General features: G+C 39.7%; 1 protein-coding gene across 1 annotated transcript; it reads right to left on the bottom strand.

The window, feature by feature from the left end:
* Positions 1-766: 766 nt before the first annotated feature.
* On the bottom strand, positions 767-20,105 carry LOC5508351 (attractin-like protein 1). Its single transcript, XM_048729250.1, has 29 exons — positions 19,897-20,105; positions 17,753-17,839; positions 17,324-17,437; positions 16,324-16,461; positions 16,042-16,226; positions 15,755-15,817; positions 13,782-13,887; positions 13,558-13,654; positions 13,191-13,416; positions 12,592-12,784; positions 12,124-12,281; positions 11,893-11,977; positions 11,706-11,770; positions 11,334-11,483; positions 10,121-10,239; positions 9,528-9,579; positions 8,770-8,943; positions 8,221-8,424; positions 7,504-7,575; positions 7,314-7,379; positions 6,970-7,063; positions 6,087-6,142; positions 5,733-5,812; positions 5,261-5,333; positions 4,725-4,873; positions 4,522-4,580; positions 3,860-3,938; positions 3,554-3,646; positions 767-2,094 (listed from the first exon to the last, which is right to left on the bottom strand). The coding sequence occupies exons 1-29, from the start codon at positions 20,061-20,063 to the stop codon at positions 1,840-1,842; spliced, it is 3,459 nt and encodes a 1,152-aa protein (XP_048585207.1). The 5' UTR covers positions 20,064-20,105; the 3' UTR covers positions 767-1,839.
* Between the last annotated feature and the right edge of the window lie 665 nt (positions 20,106-20,770).

The following is a 20,770-nucleotide window of genomic DNA, read 5'->3' as shown; positions in this document are numbered from 1 at the left end:
AATCTTTCGCAGTAGACTGGAGTACAGGGGAGTCAGAGATACAAGTAAGCACTACAAAAGTACAATTAATCAAATGTAATCAGCATATTTAACAGTAACGAACTTGTTGAAACGACTCGTATTAGTAGGCCTCTGATACGAAGAAAGCTTTTCAGCCACTGTTTCCACAGTATTTAGAAAGACAAGAACATAACGTAACGAAGAAACGACCAAGCAATGCGTGCTTCAGGATAACGATCATTGGCAAATAAAGATTGATGTCATCGGGAAAGATGTTGGTTTATTCCACGCGATCACTCAAACTCAAAAATATTCTGTTTTGTCACTGATAAGTACTATAACCAGTAATTAAAACTCTAGGTTAATAACCATGAAGCGAGAAGTTCGAGGAGAATATATGCCGAACACATAGGAAGTATATATTTCGCTGCTATGATTTGCAAATTCAACTCACGGAAAAACTTCTACATATTGTTTGTTCCTCTTGCATTTTCAGGGTTGCATCGAGGCTCACCTTTGAATCGAACCTGCTATTTTCATTCCCTCTATATGTGAATGAGTGGCTCAGAGTCTGAAAAACTTTGACTTCCAAGAAAACTAGACCCAAATTCCTTTGTAGTCGTTGTGATTGTGAAATCCAGCCCCCCCCCCTCCCCCCCACGCTTTTAGAATCTTGTGTAGTTTACTCGTACTCTCAAAGATATGATGAAATGGCTCCCAATGCAGGCCTAGACTAGCAATTCGCAATCAAGACTTGATCTCATGAGCAGTTGTTTTATACTCCTTTACTAATTGACAACCGTTCTTTGATCTCGAGGTGTGACCATTTGTTTTGTGGAACGACTAAATGCCTCTATCTGAAACCCCAACTTTAGCTGTGAAGACGGAGGGCAAGTGCAGGTACTAGTTTAAAGAACCCTTGTCAGCCATACCTTATAGTTATTGTTTTCATTTAATATTAGAACTGATTCTTAAAATTTCGAGGGAGCCAACCTAAAAAAAAAGTAAATAACCTTTTTTAACAAATTCACAAAAAAATAATAATCTCGTAATCCCTTCCCAAATCCGCGATGGAAATTGATGCTTTTTGCACTTTCGCTAGGAAGACAAAATGGCGGCTGACATCGACTCCTTAATAAAAAAAATGAGAACTACAAGTACAACTGAATACCCCAGACAGCAACAACTTCGTAGTCGTATTTTTATAGACAAATATCCTGTTTTTCTCTCGATACGTTATTAATTCGATTTATAAATATTATTTTTACATTTAAATGGATGGTTCAGCAATTTACCTTATGGAATCATCAACTATATGGAATAGGTTCTTTTGCTTTTGAGTCAAATACTCACTGAGGGAAATTTTAATGAAAATGCTAACAACAACGTAATTGTTATATCAAAATACTTGACTTCCGTGGAAAAAAACAGCTAAAGATTCCTTCTTTGGACTTTCGTGTCTAGAAAAAAATAATAATCAGTCGCGTAGGCAAGATTTGCCGATGAATGACGGGGGTCTGGGGTGCGCGCGCCTGCTTGTTACCCCAGGTTTCCCCTATATGGACAGCAATTCATTCAACTCAATCCTTACACTTCCCTGACTCAATCTAGCCCCTTAGGCTAGGTTCAAACGCCGCATTATCAGTTAGCCGTATTATTGGTTCATTTGCATGGATTTAGCCTTATTCACATAAATTAACCTGGGCCTTGGCCTAAGGCTGTAATATTGTCGGCAAGTCGAATAATGACTTCTTCCAGCATTTTCTTTCAAAGCAAGCGTGTATATTACATTATAAACAAAACTATTGTTATCGTTATTTGCATTCAGTTCGATCTCAGCTAAATGCAAGGGCCGAACCGCGATCGCCGTGTGTCGGGTACCGCTCTGCGGCCACACTTCCGGCGTGACGCCAGAACGCCATTCTGTGGGTTACTTGCGTGACCTTGGGTTGTCACGAGTGCGCTGGCGCAACAGATGCCTGATTGGCCAATAGGAGCCAGGCCAGCCGACGTACTGGGCAGCCGCACGAGGACTGTGACCACTCCCACGTGGTCAAATGCGAACGGCTGCTGTGCTATGGCGGTGGGGTACGTCTGGAGATTGAGACGAAGGACGCATTTAACCGCCAGCAAGGAAGCACTTAGCACGTAAGCGAAGACGCATTTGAAAATAAGCGAGGACACTGACCTGTGTGCAGTAGTGTATTTGTAAGGGTAACACTGACCTGTCTGCAGTAGTGTATTTGTAAGGGTAACACTGACCTGTGTGCAGTAGTGTATTTGTAAGGTTAACACTGACCTGTGTGCAGTAGTGTATTTGTAAGGTTAACATTGACCTGTCGGCAGTGTGTATTTGTAAGGTTAACATTGACCTGTCGGCAGTGTGTATTTGTAAGGGTAACACTGACCTGTGTGCAGTAGTGTATTTGTAATGGTAATACGGACCTGTCGGAAGTAGTGTATTTGTAAGGGTAACACTGACCTGTCGGAAGTAGTGTATTTGTAAGGTTAACACGGACCTGTCAGAAGTAGTGTATTTGTAAGGGTAACACTGACCTGTCGGAAGTAGTGTATTTGTAAGGGTAACACTGACCTGTCGGAAGTAGTGTATTTGTAAGGGTAACACGGACCTGTCGGAAGTAGTGTATTTGTAAGGGTAACACGGACCTGTCGGAAGTAGTGTATTTGTAAGGTTAACACTGACCTGTCGGCAGTAGATTATTTGTAAGGGTAACACGGATCGGTCGGCAGTAGTGTATTTGTAAGGGTAACACTGACCTGTCGGCAGTAGTGTATTTGTAAGGGTAACACTGACCTATGTTCAGTAGTGTATTTGTAAGGGTAACACTGACCTGTGTGCAGTAGTGTATTTGTAAGGGTAACACTGACCTGTCGGCAGTAGTGTATTTGTAAGGGTAACACTGACCTGTCGGAAGTAGTGTATTTGTAAGGGTAACACTGACCTGTCGGAAGTAGTGTATTTGTAAGGGTAACACTGACCTGTGTTTAGTAGTGTATTTGTAAGGGTAACCCTGACCTGTCGGCAGTAGTGTATTTGTAAGGGTAACACTGACCTGTGTTCAGTAGTGTATTTGTAAGGTTAACATTGACCTGTCGGCAGTGTGTATTTGTAAGGGTAACACTGACCTGTCGGCAGTAGTGTATTTGTAAGGGTAACACTGACCTGTCGGCAGTAGTGTATTTGTAAGGGTAACACTGACCTGTCTGCAGTAGTGTATTTGTAAGGGTAACACTGACCTGTCTGCAGTAGTGTATTTGTAAGGGTAACACTGACCTGTCGGCAGTAGTGTATTTGTAAGGGTAACACTGACCTGTCGGCAGTAGTGTATTTGTAAGGGTAACACTGACCTGTGTTCAGTAGTGTATTTGTAAGGTTAACATTGACCTGTCGGCAGTGTGTATTTGTGAGGGTAACACGGATCGGTCGGCAGTAGTGTATTTTTAAGTGTAATACTGACCTGTCGGCAGTAGTGTATTTTTAAGGGTAAAACTGACCTGTCGGCAGTAGTGTATTTGTAATGGTAACACTGACCTGTCGGCAGTACGGGTCATCATGCTTGTCAATCAGCAGGCTCACACTAGAGGATGGACGACTGGCCATCTGTCGCATCTCAACCTGACGTTGCTATGGCAGAAGCAGAAACAATTATCAAACATACTATCCATGGCTGCTTAACTTGATTGTGATGAGGATGACAGATAAACTAATGGTAGTTAATGGATGATTATGATGATGTTGAAATTGGCGATGATGATGATCACTAGAATGGTCATGATGATGAATGTAGCAATAATGATTTTGCTAATGTTTCTGGTATTATAAACAATGGGTACATACCCTTGACATTAGGTAGTTATTATAGCGCACTTTGATCTTCCAAGCAATAAACGTGACAATCAAGATGGAGAAAAAACACCTAAAGTATACACGGAACCGTTAGTTATATACATGGGGCCACCTCATATACATGGAGCCGTCACTTCTAGACACGGAGCCATCACATCTACACGGTACCGTCACATATACACAGAACCGTCACTTATATACACAGAACCATCACATATACACGGAACCGTCACTTATATACACTGAACCATCACATATACACGGAGCCGTCAATTATATACACGGAACCGTCACATATTTACGGAACCGTCACTTACATACACGGAACCGTCACTTACATACACGGAACTATCACATATACACGAAACCATCACTTATATACACGGAACCATCACTTATATATACGTAACCAATATTTATATAATCGGAACCATTACAAATCAATTATATAGTCATGTCCGTTTACAGAAGGTAAATATGGTTCACCTTGACACTGCCAAATTTTTGCGTCCATAATAATAATGCTTCAGGGCATAGTCAACTACCAGATTTCAGTGAACCGGAATCATTATAAGAAGATAAACGTCCACAACAGCAGCTATGGTTATGTTTTAATAGCGTAGGGACACGTTAAAATCCATCTCGAGTCTTACCCGAAAAAGGTAATGAAGAACTTGAGCAACAAGAATGGGGTCATTTGCGAAAATGAGATCTGGAAAAAAAATAAGGGAAAACAATTCAGCTAAACAAGCCCCGTTTATGTTGTAAAAGAAAAGCTATAGACGAGCTTAAGGAATGTGTATTTGCATGATGGAATGTGATTCTCGATTATAACCATGATCGGAGCAATACATACGTCGAGACTGACGTTGCCAAAATCGATGTCGTACACATGGATGTTAAACACAACTCCTTTGCCGAATGCGTAATCTTCATGTTTGAACGTGGTTTTGGAGTAACCGATCGGCTTCATTAGAATCACAGCTCGCTCTTCGCTCCCGGAGCCTGAAATAACAACAAAAGATATGTACAGGGTATGCACAGTCGAATCAAACCAAAGCCAATATAAAAGAAAAAAAGGTTGTGTATCATATCCTGCAGTGCAAATAATCCTAAATAAAAACTAATTCAGGTTTGGATAGGTGTACAATCCTTTTTTATGTTCCCTCAACATTGACACGGCTTTCACAGACCAGGATTCGTGAATTTATACATCACCCATGAGCCAATGCGGGATGGGTTCTCAAGTGCAACCTTATTTGAAATAGGTGTATAATCAATATCACTTATGCATTGTGTACATTCAACAAAACAATATGCCTCACTGCCGTATACATGAAATCCCTCTATTCCTCGCCTGCCACGTACATACAGCAACTTGATATCACTCACCAGTAGTGTAGGTGACGTTCATCAAGGCTTGAGATCCGAGCACTCGAATGGTGAACAACACGTCGCGATCAGACTGAAAGAAAACAGTTTTCAGTTAACAGTTGTGAGTAAGTCGAATACACCCCCTTGATATCCGCTTGCCTCCCCCTCCTATAAGAAACACTCTTATTAACCACCTTAACAGTAAATCCCCACCAATCTCCTTGATGAAGTGCCAGCACCCAAGACATGCGTACATCTAGGCTAGCATTTAGCCCTCTTAAAAATCCTTGGTGCATTCTTGCCTCTAACAATCAACAAAATGTAACCTTGAAAAAGTCACAAACCGTGATTACATTACTGTTCTTGGCCGCCTTTATCAGACTTAACAAGAGGGTCTATACTGTCTTTACCTCCAATCAGCTGCATTTCTTTAATGTTTTCGGCTCATCATGCGGTTTTAAGCAAAATAATATAAGATAGCAGGTCTTACCTTCTGCGGTGTGTTCCTGAAGCTCGCCCTGTTCTTGCCTGACACGTTGAAGGTGAACACGTAGTTGCTGGTCAAATCGACTGGAGGATGATAAGCACACGGACATTATCACAGCAAAATTCAAAAGCGAAGAGCCAAACAAAATTACATGTATAGGCAAGTTCGAATAACAGCACATCTTGAGACATCTTTATTTACGATAGGCCAAATACACATTTGTAGAAATTTTAGTTAAACACATTTAAAGCCCTCTTCATCTAACACATTTATTTTAATCTTCGTTAAACACATTTGTAGTAAAAAATCTTCAATTTTTGGATTTTTGTTCCTACAGTATGGGCACTAGGAACTTACAAAAGCAGTTTCCCCCACGAGTAGCGTTTCCATGGTAACCTTTGCTGTCCTCACACCTGTCGAGAGGGTTTAACTAATGTCATTCAACTTGCTGAAAAACGATGCAGGATGGATGTTCCTGAGAACGTGGCCCAGTTTCCTGCTAACTTCCTAGAACTTGGCTCAGTTTTCTGCTTTCTGTGAACCTGGCCAAGTTTCCTGCACATTTTTGAGAACCTGGCCCAGTTTCCTGCACATTTTTGAGAACCTGGGTCAGTTTCCTGAACGTTTCTGAGAACATGCCCCAGTTTCCTGCACGTTTCTACAAACCTGGCCCAGTTTCCTACTAGTTTCCGAGAACTTGGCTCATTTATCTGCACATTTCTGAGAACCTGGCCCAGTTTCCTGCAGGTATATAGCCCTGTGCAAGCTGCACCAGTATTGCTGGCGAGACGCTAGCGAAGCATTGCTGGAGCAGTTTGAACACCATGTTGGGAGGTGCTGGCTGGTTGAGTTCAAACTTTTTGCCAGCACTTCACCAGCATCTCCTTTGTCTCGTGGTCAACCAAGCAAATCACAACTTTGCTGGCGCAGTTTACACATGAACCCAGCAATTCTGGGATTATTTGCATCGTTTAGAGCGAAAAAAGCTCGCGTCCATATAATGCTGTCATTTCAAAGAGAAAAAAAACGTTACCGCATCTATAAATAAAGAAAACGTCACAAATTTTTGGTCACGAAACCGATATTTATGACTGAAATGTATCATGCAGAACACAATCCCAGTAATGCTGGCTGGCGAGTTTGCACAGGGCTTATGAGATTCTGGACCAGTTTCCTGCAGCTTCTCCTGAAGCAACTCTAGACCTCTTCTGTCTATGGGGTAGGGGGAGTATCTACTTACAGCTCGCAGCTAGCACCGACCACGCCTTTAGTGAGGCAGACGCATGATCCTGTCAAATGGTCACAAGAGGTTCCGTGTCCATTGCACTCACATGCTAAAGAAAAGAGAAGGGAACAATCAACACACTTTTCAAACTCGAAGATGTATATCTTGGCATGACACACATTTCTTTAGATATATGAAAAATAAACTGTAAAAGTAAGAACTGCTTGCACTGTGTAGTGCAAAACCCTAATAGCGTCTGGGCACTGTGGCTTCCAAGGATGAGTAATGAAGGATGCTGAACCATACAACTATTACACTTCTAAGGATGAGTTAGTTGCTTACCCTTGTGAGTTCCTCACCTTTACATGTACCTCCGTTCTTAGGGTTGCCATAGTAACCATTACTACAGATCTGGCAGTTGGTCCCTAGTAAGAGGGAGTGTGAACAGAAAACATGAGATTAGAAAAATTACAATCATGCAAAATTTCCAACAAACCAATCAAGGGTTTTACCTACAAACCAACAAATCGTGATTTAGTACAACCTTACCATTTGTGTTATGCAGGCATGTTTTGCAGTTGTTCTTGCTGTCACATGTGCTGTGGCCGTTACACTGACATGCTGTAGGAGAGACATACACAGAGTTTGCCCATGCTTAATAACCACCCTTAACAGACATCTTTCCTTTTGTAAGGTGTTTTGTAAGTTATTTCTGGACATTCAATTAAGTACCACATCTGCCTGCCACCCTTAAATAGGCATCTTTCCTCTTGTGACGTGTTTCCCTACCTGGACATTCGATGAAGTACCACATCTGCCTGCCACCCTTAAGTGGGCATCTTTTCTCTTGTGACATCTTTCCCTACCTGGACATTCAATGAAGTACCACATCTGCCTGCCACCCTTAACTGGGCATCTTTCTTCTTGTGACGTGTTTCCCTACCTGGACATTCGATGAAGTACCACATCTCCCTGCCACCCTTAAATAGGCATCTTTCCTCTTGTGACGTGTTTCCCTACCTGGACATTCGATGAAGTACCACATCTCCCTGCCACCCTTGACTACAGTAGACATCTTTCCTCTTGTGACGTATTTCCCTACCTGGACAACCAATGAAGTACCACATCTACCTGCCACCCTTGACTACAGTAGACATCTTTCCTCTTGTGACGTATTTCCCTACCTGGACAACCAATGAAGTACCACATCTCCCTGCCACCCTTGACAACAGTAGACATCTTTTCTCTTGTGACATCTTTCCCTACCTGGACATTCGATGAAGTACCACATCTGCCTGCCACCCTTGACTGGACATCTGCTGTCTTGTGAGGTACTGTTGGACACAAATGGTCCCAGATCACCACCAGCCAAGCACTTCCCCAAACCAGTCCCAGAGCCATCATCACACCAGCCACAACCCGGAAGGGTGTGGCAATCCAAGCAAGAGACCATCTTAGAGCACTGGACAGCTGGAATAGAAACATTAACCATTAGACTTGAACTAGCCGGCATATATTACATCGTTACAAGGCTTAGTTGAGTTGGTGAGGAAGGGATTTTAACCTTCAGATTTTCTGATCTTCAGAGCAGTCAAAGCATTCAAGTTCTCAATCACATCTTTAACATCGTTTATTGTTCATCAAGAACATCCTGTTGATATTTATTTGGCTGTGTGCTAGTGGCAATATCATTTTGAGCTCATATCTAGTTGGCGCCCTCCATGACCATACTTATGCTGAGTTAGATATCAAACTTTTTGTTTAGTTTGACATGATGTGAGTGACTAGCCTGGTAAATGAAATTATAATGAATACCTGCACATGTATTGTCCCGTGTCCATTCATGGCACTGTCCATATGGGAAGGACACCACGTAGGCATTGAGAGGGACGCACTTCTGATTCGACTCACACCACATGCACCCCTTGCTCCGGGTGCAGTCATCACATGATGTGCTGTTATCACATCGGGTGTGTGCGCACATACCCACTTAAGGAGATGAAGTGAAAAATAGTATTTGTGCAATAGGAATTTTAAATCTATTGTGGGAAATCATAAAAGTATAAGAATTTGTTAGATGGCATTATCAATGTACAGCAAGAACTGTGGGGAAATCATGAAGGTACATAAAATTTGCGAAATGCCATTATCGTAATATACATTATCATCTACTTTTGGCCGACATGATGGAAAAACATGACATGACGCTTCAAATAAGCCCATTTTACATCTAATAATGTGGAAAGATTCTCGTAGTACTTAGTGAGTAATATCAAACAAAATATCAAATGCGATTTTTTTTTTTAAATTGATGCGACTTTTCATTTAGTGCCATTGAAATTTGGGCTTTTCGCCCCTGAGCCCGTACATAGCGCAAGGATGATCAAGGAAAAAATATTTTTAAAAGCCAAAATCTGGGTATGTGCATTTCGGCCTCACGTTATTTGTGTTTTCAAAATCATTCCGGAATACAAGGAACCAATGGCTATTGTAAGAAATCGTGTCTTCTTTAGCTATCTCGAATTGCGCATTTCCATGTTTTTCCGCCATGTCCTTTTGGCCAGTTATCTCACCTTGGCATACACTAGTAGGGGCTTCACACTTGTCGACCTCAATTACCTCGGCCTGAAAATGCGATCATTGTAATGGATATAAACCGCTTTACTAAAAAAATATCTGCTGAGAGGATACAGGCAGAGAGTTAGAGGTTAAGTAGGTGGTAACAAGGACATCTCTATTTTATATTAAACAATTATACCATTTCCATTAAGGTGGATAATGGTGAAATACCTACCAAGAGCCGAAGGCCCGAGGTAGATATTTTTAAAGCCACTATCCGCCGAATTGGAAATGGTATAAAAGTTTTAGTATATAAAACGAGCTTTAGAGCAATTTTCTTTTCGGAAACACTTGCAAATCGGCTGTTACACCCGCCATTTGCTTGATTTCAAGGCGCAGAAAAATATCCACCTCCTAGGAGGTGTATATTGCATTTTTATCCCAAGTTTATCAACCAATCACATCGCTTGTTCTTGCGAGGTTCCCGAGTTTTATATACTAATTTGGGATATACTATGGTTTTCTTTGGTCTATTTCAATTTATTTTTATTGCTTTATGTCAACCTTAGAATAGTCATGGAATTTGTGTTGACAAGGAGGAGCATACCTCAGAGTGTTCACAAGGCTTGCTAGAGCATTTGTTTGTCTTGCTGCACCATCGGCAGCCATGGGCGCTACTTGTGCATCTCTGGCAGGAATCAAACCCCTGGCAATGCCCTGGGTTGGCTGAAAAAGTTTAAGTTCTTAGATTTCTTCCAACAAAATGCATCGCAATACATAAGGTGGATTATCAATTATTATCTACAATATCAAACTATGAAATCATTATAATTGCAGCAGGCCTGTATGCTGGTTGGGTGTGAAGGGGTGCAGATACACACCGGCTCTTTTGTTGCCTTTTAGATAACTATTATGATAGCAACTCAAGATGAGTTGTCTCAGACTCAAGCCAAGGCAAGTGCAATTTAGGATATCCTTGACGGCTAAGTGGAATTGTGGTTTCCATTGACTACAGAATATATATTTGAACTATTAATGAGCCTTAATTCCCCTCCCACCCCAATACCTAGCCTATGGTTGCCTGGGCAACAATTGTACAAGCACTCTGATTGGCTACTGGATTGTCAGGGGTTTTATTGAGTTTCAGAGTAGGCGGTGGAGATTTATGAGTAGGGGGTGGAAGATATTAGTTCAAATAAAACATTAATCAATTAAAAAAAAAGTAGCCTACAGTCGAAAAATAGTAGCTGGCGGTTCTGCCAGCCACCGGGTCTAAACAAAACCCCTGGTTGTCAAAGCATTCAGTCTTATTTTTAGAATTTTTTGCTTGTTTTTGCTGATGTTAGGACCTACTGTACAGCATGTTAGGATATTGTGGTATGAGTGACATGACGGAAAAACATCACATAACACTTCAAATAAGCCCATTTCACATGTAATAAGGTGGAATATTTTTCTAAGTACTTAATGAGTAATAGCAAACAAAATAGCAAATGCGACTTTTTTAAATTGATGGGACTGTAAAATGTCAACGAAATCTAAGCCAAAATCTACGCTTTGTGCATCTCGGTCTCAGTGTTTTGAAAATCAGTCCGTAATACAAGGAACCGATGGCCATTGTAAGAAGTTGTGTCTTCTTTCTCTATCTTAGATTGCGTATTTTCCATAGGTTTTTCCGTCAGGTTGGCATGAGTACTTTTCAGGGGTCTGTTGATACATACAATAAGTTTGGCACTTTCCCATCTACTTTATGATGTACCTCTAGTACATCTGCCTCATATGGGCATGCACTTAGAGTATCACACATGCTTCAAACTCACCAGTGCATGCGGGCCTTGAGATGGCATCATTTGCTCTCTTGTGAGCAGCCACTGGGCTAATGCAGGCTCCAGTGGATAGTAACCTGGCACATCCACTGTGCAAGTAAGCCTGGTGACAAGTGGACTGATCCTTCCAAACAGAGCATTCACCTGCATAACACAGCAACCATTCTCTTTATAAATTCCTCCCTTTATACTCATAGAAAGTAATGCTTTCCTGATAGCTTCACCAGAGATCGCTGCTGCGACTGTCTTACCCTATTCAGCAGCTAAGATGAACTGCAAAAGGAGTATATTCCGATGCAATGCAAACACTGTGTGTGTTGCTACAGGGTATGTTGCTACAGGGTGTGGTTATAGTGTGGTACCTACCCACAGTGTACGATAACACATCATTCAGCATGGTACCATTGAATCCTCCAACAATGAACATTGTACTGTAAAGAACAGAAACTGAACAGTTATCAGAGAATTCTACTTATCGTCCTTCTAACCCATGTGATCATATTTACATGATATTCATGCCCAGAAGAACATACTGTAAAATGTATTTGCTTACCTGTTTATCTGAATGGCGGTGTGACCAAATCGTTCCGACAAGATCGGAAGATCTTTAGTTGGCATCTTATTCCAGTTATTACACCCTACAAATCATAAATAACAGAGACTTTAGGGTCATGCAGAGTGGATTTATTTAACACAATTTTCTTTGCAATTGTTGCCAAAAGTAATACCAAGTTGATAAAAAAGGGGCACTTCTACAAAAAAATGTTGTATCAACTGAACTTACGTGTGTCGAACATGAGAAAATCTTGTGAGTAGCATTTAGTCAGCTTATCAGATGCCACAGTCATATTGTGGGTGTTACCACCGTACACAAGCATCATGTGACCAATAAGCACAGCCGAGTGGAAGAACCTGGGCTGGTCACTGCTCAGTAATGTGTACCTAAAGAAAACACATACATAATTTGAATCAGATCTACAATAAGTAGTTTATAAACTTGTTACAGATTGGTCATGCAAAAATACGCGACAATGTAGGCAGAGGTTTCTCCTGCGGACACAAACAAAGGAGAATGCAAAAGAACAGACTCGCGACATGGATAAGTGAACTGATAGAAACAAACAGGAAGAAAGCTCTGCTAGCAGGGTATGCAAAAAGGACTAGTGAGATAAGAATGTATTTTGTTTGCTTTCTGCTATAAATCCCAGTTTTTCTTGCAAAAAAGTATGTTGTTTTGAAGACGTTGACTCACCACTGCCTTGTGTTTGGGTCGTATGCATTGGTATCGCTGGAGATCTCATCCTTGGAATTGCCTTTTGGTGATGGCATCCGATATCCCCCATGCAAATAAATCCGGCCAGAGAGGTGGTCATATACGCTGCTATGACCATAGGTAGCACGTACGATATGGGAGCTCACATTGAACAACTGCCAGGAATTTGTCACTACAAAATGAACAATAAATGAAGGAATGAACATTTTGTAAGTTTATTATAAATAACAGCAGAAAACAGTGGATTTACAACAATTGAAATATTTGGCCAACAGTTGTGCTTGGCATTAATTATTTTGGTTATCACTACAGGGAATGAACATTTTGAAAGTTTATTATATGTAACAGCAGATAAAAGTGGATTTACCAAAATTGAAATATTTGGCCAACAGTTGTGCTTGGCATTAATTATATGGTCATTAATTTATAATTACACAAGGATGAGAACAGGCAAACTTCAGAATAACAGCTCTGGGTACAAATCTTTTAATAGATATTAAAACTAATAATTTGCACCCTAGGTCATATAATCTAATAAGAGAAGCACTCAAGCTAATTATATCCTACAGTATACATACTTAGGTCGTATTCCTGAACCTTCTGTGTAAATCCTTCCTCTGGGCCGTACCCAAATAGGACCACCATCTTGCCACCCACTACAGTTGCAGAGTGTCCCGAGACAGCTAGTGGAGTGTTACCCCCTTTAGGGCTCACCTCTTGCCAAGACATGAGATGCGTGTCAAAAATCCACAACTCATTCACCTCACTACCCTCAACTCTACCACCAAAAACGACTAAAGAACCCTGATGAGATGAAAGAAATCAGTTAAATACTACATGCAGAGTGTAAGAGACACTTTCGAAATTGGGAATGTCACCAGCATTTAACACACGTGGGAGGGGAAATGCAACAGCGATGTTACTATTGTCCAATACTGTACTCACATTAACCACCACCATAGAATGCCCATATCTTCTAGATGGTACTGGACTAGCAGGATCTAGCTGAAGGACTTCCCAGGTGTTGTTTGACAAAGAGTACCTTCGAGTACAGGTGAGACAACAGGATCATACAAGAACGGATCATAAACATGTGTTTTAGTGTTTTAGACAGTTTGCTAAAAAGAACAAATTATGTTTACCTGACCAGATCTTGAAGCAACACTAACCTAATGAGATCATTGAATTGTGTGCTAATGAGAGAGTATCCTCCATAAACCCAGATCCAGTCACCCAGGACAACAGTGCTATGGGACGCACGGCCAGACATCGCATCTGGAAAATTAAAAATTACATTTGAGAGATCTTGACAAAGTAATAAACAGGGTTAGTTAAATTTGAAAAAAAAAATACACAAATCTGAGAAAACTTTAAAAATTGGGTATGGTTGATTGGATGTATCATAACTGTGTGGATGTGTGTAACTGAGCGGATTTATTAATATATGTGTTAATAGGGAATTATACAGTAACTGAGTGGATGTATTATAACTGTGTGTATGTGGTATTATAACTGTGTGTATGTGGTATTATAACTGTGTGGTTGTGATATTATAACTGTGTGTATGTGGTACTATAACTGTGTGGTTGTAGTATTATAACTGTGTGGTTGTGGTATTAATAACTGTGTGTACATATGTGGTATTATAACTGTGTGGTTGTGGTATTTTAACTGTGTGGTTGTGGTATTATAACTGTGTGTATGTGGTATTTTAACTGTGTGGTTGTGGTGTTTTAACTGTGTGGTTGTGGTATTATAACTGTGTGGTTGTGGTATTTTAACTGTGTGGTTGTGGTATTATAACTGTGTGTATGTGGTATTATAACTCTGTGGTTGTGGTATTATAACTGTGTGGTTGTGGAATTATAACTGTGTGATTGTGGTGTTATAACTGTGTGTACATATGTGGTATTATAACTGTGTGGTTGTGGTATTATAACTGTGTGGTTGTGGTATTATAACTTGTGTAGTTGTGGTATTATAACTGTGTGGTTGTGGTATTATAACTGTGTGTACATATGTGGTATTATAACTGTGTGGTTGTGGTATTATAACTGTGTGGTTGTGGTATTATAACTGTGTAGTTGTGGTATTATAACTGTGTGGTTGTGGTATTATAACTGTGTGTATGTGGTATTATAACTATGTGGTTGTGGTATTATAACTGTGTGGTTGTGGTATAATAACTGTGTTTACATATGTGGTATTATAACTTGTGTGGTTGTGGTATTATAACTGTGTGGTTGTGGTATTATAACTGTGTGGTTGTGGTATTATAACTGTGTGGTTGTGGTATTATAACTGTGTGTACATATGTGGTATTTTAACTGTGTGGTTGTGGTATTATAACTGTGTGGTTGTGGTATTATAACTGTGTGGTCGTTGTATTATAACTGTGTGTATGTGGTATTATAACTGTGTGGTTGTGGTATTATAACTTGTGTGGTTGTGGTATTATAACTGTGTGGTTGTGGTATAATAACTGTGTGGTTGTGGTATTTTAACTGTGTGGTTGTGGTATTATAACTGTGTGGTCGCTGTATTATAACTGTGTGTATGTGGTATTTTAACTGTGTGGTTGTGGTATTATAACTGTGTGGTTGTGGTATAATAACTGTGTGGTTGTGGTATTATAACTGTGTGGTTGTGGTATTATAACTGTGTGGTTGTGGTATTATAACTGTGTGGTTGTGGTATTATAACTGTGTGGTTGTGGTATTATAACTGTGTGGTTGTGGTATTATAACTGTGTGGTCATTGTATTTTAACTGTGTGGTTGTGGTATTATAACTGTGTGTATGTGGTATTATAACTGTGTGGTTGTGGTATTATAACTGTGTGTATGTGGTATTATAACTGTGTGGTTGTGATATTATAACTGTGTGGTTGTTATATTATAACTGTGTGGTTGTGGTATTATAACTGTGTGGTTGTGGTATAATAACTGTGTGGTTGTGGTATTATAACTGTGTGGTTGTGGTATTATAACTGTGTGGTTGTGGTATTATAACTGTGTGGTTGTTGTATTATAACTGTGTGTATGTGGTATTATAACTGTGTGGTTGTTGTATTTTAACTGTGTGGTTGTGGTATTTTAACTGTGTGGGTGGGGCAAAAAGCAAGAAAGGCAAGGAACTTCTACCTTGATTGTAAGCAATGTGTTGAGTCCAATAGCCTTCCCCTAATGATGTGTTACAAGCTGGCCCTAAAACAGAGGAAGAAAATATTATTTAACTTGAAGATATTAGTTTGGATAAAACAACATTCATCATCCATGAAGAACTGGGGCTTACGACACATAGATTTTTTAGTGCAACACTATCTGAAATACATAGCTGAATTAAGTCTAACTTTAATAATCTATTAACCCTATCTAAGTACATAATAAATGGATTGTAGCAAACACAGTAAAACAGGCGTATAACATACCAGTGAAGCCTGCAGCACACCCAGAACAATATCTCACGGTGAGGTCACATGTGCCGCTGGTACAGGTGATAGGGCATTCAGGCAGGCTACATGTAGACCCACCCCACCCTGCCGCACATACGCATGATCCATCTGCTGCACAGTCACCATGGTAACTGCACTTCACAAGGCAGTTTAGCTTGATACTGAGGTAAAAAGAAATTTACGAAAAAAATATTTTGTAAAATAAATTAAATGGGAAATTGAATAGCTTGTAGAGTTTTTCAGTTGAGGTTTGCTCACCTGTATTTGATAGAGAAGCCGTTCATGGCAAAGTTAGCATCACTATAGAAATACAGAAAGGCAGCACCCGAGCGAGAAAAGAGAGAAATGATTGGTGCATCAGCAACTTCCTTGATGTGGGCATCGCGTCGCATGCCACTGAAATAGACACAAAAGATATTACAAGATGTCTAAATTGGGGAGAATAGAAAACATGAAGCTTAGCAAAGTAATTGCATAGTTCTCTACAGTACCTGGGGCTCATTTCTCAAAACACCCGAGATTTCTCGGGCCCGAAACCGTTTTATTCCTTAAATTTGAAAAGCTGGCAAATTCCTATAAAATTTATGGTATCTAAATGTGTTGAAATATAGTAAAACATCGTATTTTACCACAAAGATTGATGTAAAGGATGATCCTCTTTATAGATTTATAAATTTTGATCCCTCCAGAATTCCTCAGGCCCGAAATTCACAGGCTTAAATATTAAGAAAGTTCTCGTGACCTCGTAGTCACCTGAGACTTTTCGGGTAACTTTTTGGCTTCAGCAAAACTTCGAAAATAGCCCTATTGAGCATAATCATTTGAAATACGAACGAGTGGAAGTTCAAACTGTTCTAAAATATGAAAGCAGTTCTCCAAAATGAAACATTCGAAATTTTGAACAAAAACGCAAAATAAAGTTTTCGGGCCCGAGAATTCTCGAGTGTTTCGAGAAACGGGTGCCAGTGCCTTAGCAGACGGTGGCACACCAGGGCCACATGCCCCTCCCCTCCCAATATTTTTTTAATTGTAAGGAAATGACCCAAAGGAATGTGGCTGTGCCCCCAATATTTTCTTAGTGTTTCTGCATTGCACTCCTTCAATATTCCAAGGTCTGCTATGGCACTGTGTACTAAACATGTTGCAAACCTCTGTGCAGTACTCAAACAGTTTTTAATCAGATAAAAAAGAAGGGATGTCTTTCTTCTCAAGTGAGTTAAATAGTATAAATCATGTTTTATAACACTACTGCACTCACCTAAGAGTCCCGAGGAGGGGTGCTCTGATGGACCGGCCATCATAGACATACAAGTGATCCCATGAGCACTCAGTCGCAAACTCATCTAACTCTAACACTATAGTACTATTGGGCCTGAAAAAAATTGAATTGTTTAAAAAGTTACAATAAACTGGAAAGTTTATTTGCTTGAAAGAGCTTTAACTGCCATAGGTACAGTAAATAGAAAAAAACGCCATTCTTCCCATGTACCACTCAAAAAGCAAATGGTTGCAAATGAAGTAAATTGCTTCATCTTCATTTGCAAGTATTTACATTTTGACTTGCACATGTTAAGAACAGCATATTAACTACTCCTAGAAGTGACAATATTTGTACAATAATCTGAAAATAGCACTTACTTGAAAGAGATTGACTGTTGTTGGGTATTTAAGACTATATGTTACATACCTTGGGCTTTCAATAAGCCACATGAATTTTGAAGATTCCCTATACTTTCCACTGCCATCTGTAAGTTTACCCTTCTCCCCAGTCAATCTGAAAATAATTTATCACACTCAATTTTCATGCAAATAAATATATCTATTGCTGCTCATCCAAACAGTTTAAAATGTTAAAATTTGGATATTTTTGGTTCCTCAAAATGTTTAATAGCCTTCTATGGCACAATTTCAATCCCAGGGGTGATTATCGGCAAAATCAATTTTAACCCTAAGGAATTGCAACAGAAATTTTACCCATAAGAGAAAGCAAAATGGGTGTGGTCGTAGGAATCTATAACCCTAAGAGATGGCAGAATCCAAAAAAAAAAAAAAACTTTTAACCCCCCCCCCCCCCTTAGGGATAGCAATTGGTCAAATTCTATACCCTAAGGCTAGGTTCAAACGTCTTATTATCCATCAGCTGTATTCAATGCAAATGCATGCAAATGAATCAAGTCGATTGTTTCATCTTCATTTGCATGCATTTATATTGAATACAGCTCATGGATGATAAGACGTTTGAACCTAGCCTTAGGGTATAGAATTTTACCAATTGCTATCCCTAAGGGGGGGGGGGGGGTTAAAAGTTTTTTTTTTTTTTTGGATTCTGCCATCTCTTAGGGTTATAGATTCCTACGACCACACCCATTTTGCTTTCTCTTATGGGTAAAATTTCTGTTGCAATTCCTGAACTTAGTATAAGAGACAGCAAAATCAGAAAAATTCTTCAATGCCCCTAAGGGATTACAGTTGGTCAAAATTTTCAACCCTAAAAGACATCCCCGTCTATTTTTCTGGAGAGTCCCCCCTCCAGGATTTGGATATTGATTAGTTAGAATAGTGATATATTAATATGTACAGTACTAGCATATTACTGTACTGTACATTCAAAGCTACAATGCTGACACACTTGTAGGCCTACCATAAATGTAGGGGGTAGGGGATAGGGGAGGAATAAAGTGTTCTTTCATAATGAATCCCTCCACCCCCTTCCCTCTCCTCCCCTCTCCGTTGGACTGATACCTATTTACATACACCTATTTCAAGGAGGGTTGCACCTGGTGAATTCATGTGTCATAACAGAATTCATGTGTTATAGCCGCCTGCAGTGCTTCATGTTGATCAAACAAAAAATGAGCACATTTTTAAGCATAACAAAAACAAATCTAGGTTATGAAAGATATAAAATTCTTGTTTATGTGCCTGTAAAAATTGACATGGTTTTCAAAGACCTGGATTAATATATTTATGTATACCTATGTGACATTGCTGGCTATGACACATGGATTCTTAAGTACAACATCATTTGAAATAGGTGTATACAATTTAAAGAGCCCATCTAAAACTTTATTATTGTTTTCAGCCAAAATCAGAAGTCAAAAAAAATTCAAGTAAATTTAATTTTATGCCTTATTCACTGAATTCAATCGAAAATATCGCAAAGGCTTCCCCCAAATCAGCCGATGAAAATGGACGCTTTCCTACAATTGGTACTTTGCTAGGTTGACTTTTGGCTTGTAGGGCCTCTATGAAACCATCGTTTGTACAAAGATGTTACCATTCACAAAAGGATGGAATGTGTGTCTGATTAGTTTATGGATAAAGAAGAAGACATATTTCGTTCGGCATGTAGAACTACGAGTAGGAAATACGTGACTTCAAATTGTGTCTGCTTGTTTGTGTTTAAGATCAGTAATATATACACAAAAATAATAACAAAGAATTTAGGAGATAGTAAACACAACAAAACGGAGTTAGGAGAAGTTAAATTTAGGCGACTTACATCAACACCTAGAAATATGTCGAGAAGAATACAATCATAGAAAAATATATAATTATATATGTTATGAGTTAGCGTGAACGATTCTCAGTTCCTACTCATACTCATCAACTACGACGGAAACAAGAGGGCAAGATTCGCACGGCTTAATCACCGTGAAAATCCCATATTACGAAGAGGAACAAAACATTAAGGCAATTCCTTTTTGAAAGACTTAGAGCAGAAGAGAAAGCAGATAATACCATGGACGATTTCTCACAAAAGGAAACTTTCTTCCCGGGAATATAGCTGATAGATCGTTTCAACGGGAGCGTTGTCACAAATATACTCACCGAAGTCTAGAGTACTGACAATCCGACCCCCAATATCCTGGGCTACAATTACAATCATCTTTTGCCCCACATCCTTGGGGTTTCATAAAACTATTGTGGACTACGTTAAATATTGTAAATACTGATAATATAATAAAAAGAAAGCGAATATCGGGTCCAACAAACATGGTGACACCATGTTTCTAATCGAAAACTGTCTACTCGCTCCAGTCCTCGAGAATAATGCAAAAGATCACGGCCAGTCGATGCGAGCACGTCTCTGAATTATTAGTCTAAAAAATACGAAAAGGACTCGTAAACGGACTCATATATCATATCATATCTTACGTCAGGCTAATCTAACGTTTGTCGAAAAAGAGCAATTTAGACTAGATGGCCCTTCGGTGGGTATCCTGTGATAAAGAGAGAGAAAAAGAGTAATAATAATCCCATTGCATATATATAAAAGCAAGGGAAAGGGAAATAAATTGGCTACATTAATTCAGAAAAAGTGAAGGCACTCAATTTCTCAAAGATGCGACTAACTCCAGGTTGCAACCTGATAATGGTTGATGCTATAGATGACGTAAAAGAAGCAAAAAGACGTTTCGATCTTCTCCTAGCAAGAAAATCGTAGCATGAGAAAAGAGAAAAGAGACAAGTTAAACCAAGAAAGTCTGATTTGACACTTCGTCAAATTATATAGTAGAGACAACACCCGAAGGAATCAGTTACCCCCCTTTTAAAATCCATATACTTTTGACGCCGCCCCTTTGGACCTCAGAAATTTCTCGAGCCCCCCCCCCCCCCCCCTCCACAGTATTCTCATGCCCCCCCCCCTCGAGATAATAAATGAACTTATCCTTATTAGTATTCAAGATAAAGACAGCATTTT

The sequence above is a fragment of the Nematostella vectensis genome, chromosome 6 (assembly GCF_932526225.1).
Source record: "Nematostella vectensis chromosome 6, jaNemVect1.1, whole genome shotgun sequence".
Lineage (NCBI taxonomy): Eukaryota > Metazoa > Cnidaria > Anthozoa > Actiniaria > Edwardsiidae > Nematostella > Nematostella vectensis.
Note: the sequence above shows the minus strand (reverse complement) of the source record. Positions and strands in the feature narration are given on the sequence as shown.